This window comes from Solanum lycopersicum, chromosome 4, assembly GCF_036512215.1.
Source record: "Solanum lycopersicum chromosome 4, SLM_r2.1".
In the NCBI taxonomy this organism is placed as follows: domain Eukaryota; kingdom Viridiplantae; phylum Streptophyta; class Magnoliopsida; order Solanales; family Solanaceae; genus Solanum; species Solanum lycopersicum.
In genome coordinates, this window is record NC_090803.1 from 63973735 (window position 1) to 63975971 (window position 2237).

Here is a 2237-nt window from a genome sequence, read left to right on the forward strand (position 1 = left end):
TTTTAGGAATAGAACTTCTTTTTTCACATATACTACATTTAAAGAATATACATATATCTACAAAATTACTAAATAGAGAAACGTGACGTACATTACAATTAAAAAAATAGTAATTCATTACACTAAAGCTTCTGCTATATCCAGAATTCGTTGGAAGAAAATTATGTATATTTCTCGATCACTTTACATTACAATTAACTAGTTAATAAATCCACTCCACTAATTAGTGGTTAATTATAGAACCTTTTAATGGATTTGTGAAGGAATACCATAAAAGTGAGGCTTTTGATCTCCGATGGAAAAAGAAATTTTGGTTGAATTGTCGGTGGCGGCGCCGCCGTAAGTCCTCTCGCACGACGGGCACATACTAAGTGTCGCAGCCGATAATTGAACACGAAAGGGTTGTGATTTTTTCAAAGATTTCAAGTCTTGTATTTCCTTATTTAGCCTTCTGTTTTCGTCTTTTAAGTCTTCGTAACATTTTCGAAGAATTTCACAATCCACTTCTGTTTGTTTCAGCTTTGTCCTGTTATCATTGAAAATAATAATAATAATTAATAAATATATTGAATTAAATAAAGATAAAGTTTGAAAAGATTCTTATATTCAGATGCGCAAATAGTACCATACAAATGTTTTTCATGGAGAAATATATTGGAGTGCTATTTTCAACCGAAAAAAACAGAATAACAAGAAAAGGTAAAAAGTTTGAATAAAAACATAATCTTTTATTATATTGATCTAAATTTAAATATTTATTTCTAAAAATATTGAGTTGATCTTCAAGTTAGCCCTGGGACAAAGAGAGTATTTTCATTTTCTTTTTGGTGATAAAACAATGTATATATGTATACATACAATGAGAAAATAAAACTTGAAAATAATATTTAATAATAATGAAAAAATCATTAATTGTAAAATGAAGAAAACAAATCATAAAACCAGCCTTTATAATTCCAGATCTAAAACTCATGTACTAGACCCCAGTTTTAGAAAAACAATATCCTCTCCCACTCAATTTATTCTTAAAAATACTATCTCAAATTATTTAATATTTTTAAAAAATATAAATTAATTAATTAATTATTTTTTTTAATATTATATCTTATATCGAGAGAAGGCAAATATTTTTTGTACAAAATTCTACGTATATTACCTGGCTCTTCGATTTTGAAACCATACTTCCACTTGTCGAGGACGTAAGCTTAATCGTCTTGCTAAATCTCTCTTTTGCTTCTGAAAAATTCAATATTTAAAACGTCAAATCAACATGAACCATTTACGATAATTGAACTAATATAAATACTGAACAGCAGATAAAAAAAAAGGTAAGGTTACTGATGAATTACAGAATTAAGAGTAGTATGCTCTTTGAAGCTATCTTCTAAAACATCAGATTGCTCCTTAGTAAGTCTAAGTTTCTTCCTGGTACCATAATCATCATCATCATTATGATCAACTAATCCCTTTGGAGAAATAATTAAAACTTTTTTAGTCTCCAAATTTTCTACTTCTTCATCAAAACTACTAGCATGATCTCTTTCCCTTTTAACACTACTTGTGTTAGAAAATGAAGAAACTGATGAATTAACTCCTCCTAATAATTGAGGATTAATCCTATTATTGTTGTCATAATTATTTGTGAACTCTGATGATGTTGATAAACAAAGTGTTAATTCTTGATTATCATCATCATTAGATGATAATTTCCCCTTGTTGTTATGTTGATGAGGAGGAGGAGTAGATAATCCTAAGCTCAAACTAAGCCTTGTGTTGCACATCATTTTTTTTTTAATGGGAGGATTTGAGTGAAATGAGAATTAAACATTTACAAGGTGGTTGTAATATATAAGGAAGTTTTAGAGATTTATAGAAAGAAAAAATAAAAAGAATCAGATTTCTTTTTGGAAAGGTGTGTGTTGAAAAGCTGATTAATTAATTAATTTTAAATTAATTGAAGGGACACCAATCTAGATTGAGCAAAGGACACCAATATAAATTGTTGTCTCTTTATAATCACTTTCTCTCTCTCTTATCTTAGGTTGACCAATATAATTAGAACTCTATTCACACACACACAATAGTAAATATTTTATGTATATGACCAACAAAGTATACATAATATAAATTATTAACTCAGATGGTACGATAATTGAGATTTTTTTATTTTTAATTAAAAATTAAAAATTTATATATTTAGAATTTTAAAAAAAGAAAACATTACAAGTATCACCTTA

The 2237-nt window shown here is 27.4% G+C and overlaps 1 protein-coding gene across 1 annotated transcript; it reads right to left on the reverse strand.

The window, feature by feature from the left end:
- On the reverse strand, positions 1–1981 carry LOC101248097 (homeobox-leucine zipper protein HAT22-like). The gene is made up of 3 exons (XM_004238007.5): positions 1350–1981; positions 1157–1236; positions 1–526 (listed from the first exon to the last, which is right to left on the reverse strand). Exons 1-3 carry the CDS (start codon positions 1782–1784, stop codon positions 247–249), a joined length of 795 nt encoding a protein of 264 aa, XP_004238055.1. The 5' UTR covers positions 1785–1981; the 3' UTR covers positions 1–246.
- Between the last annotated feature and the right edge of the window lie 256 nt (positions 1982–2237).

Excerpts from the sequence above, each read along its gene's own strand:
- LOC101248097 (XM_004238007.5), bottom strand. The coding sequence starts at position 1,784 with ATGATGTGCAACACAAGGCTTAGTTTGAGCTTAGGATTATCTACTCCT. Across the intron at positions 1,237-1,349 it reads AGCATACTACTCTTAATTCT|AAGCAAAAGAGAGATTTAGC; the intron begins GTAATTCATCAG and ends TGAATTTTTCAG. Across the intron at positions 527-1,156 it reads TTTCAAAATCGAAGAGCCAG|GACAAAGCTGAAACAAACAG; the intron begins GTAATATACGTA and ends CAATGATAACAG.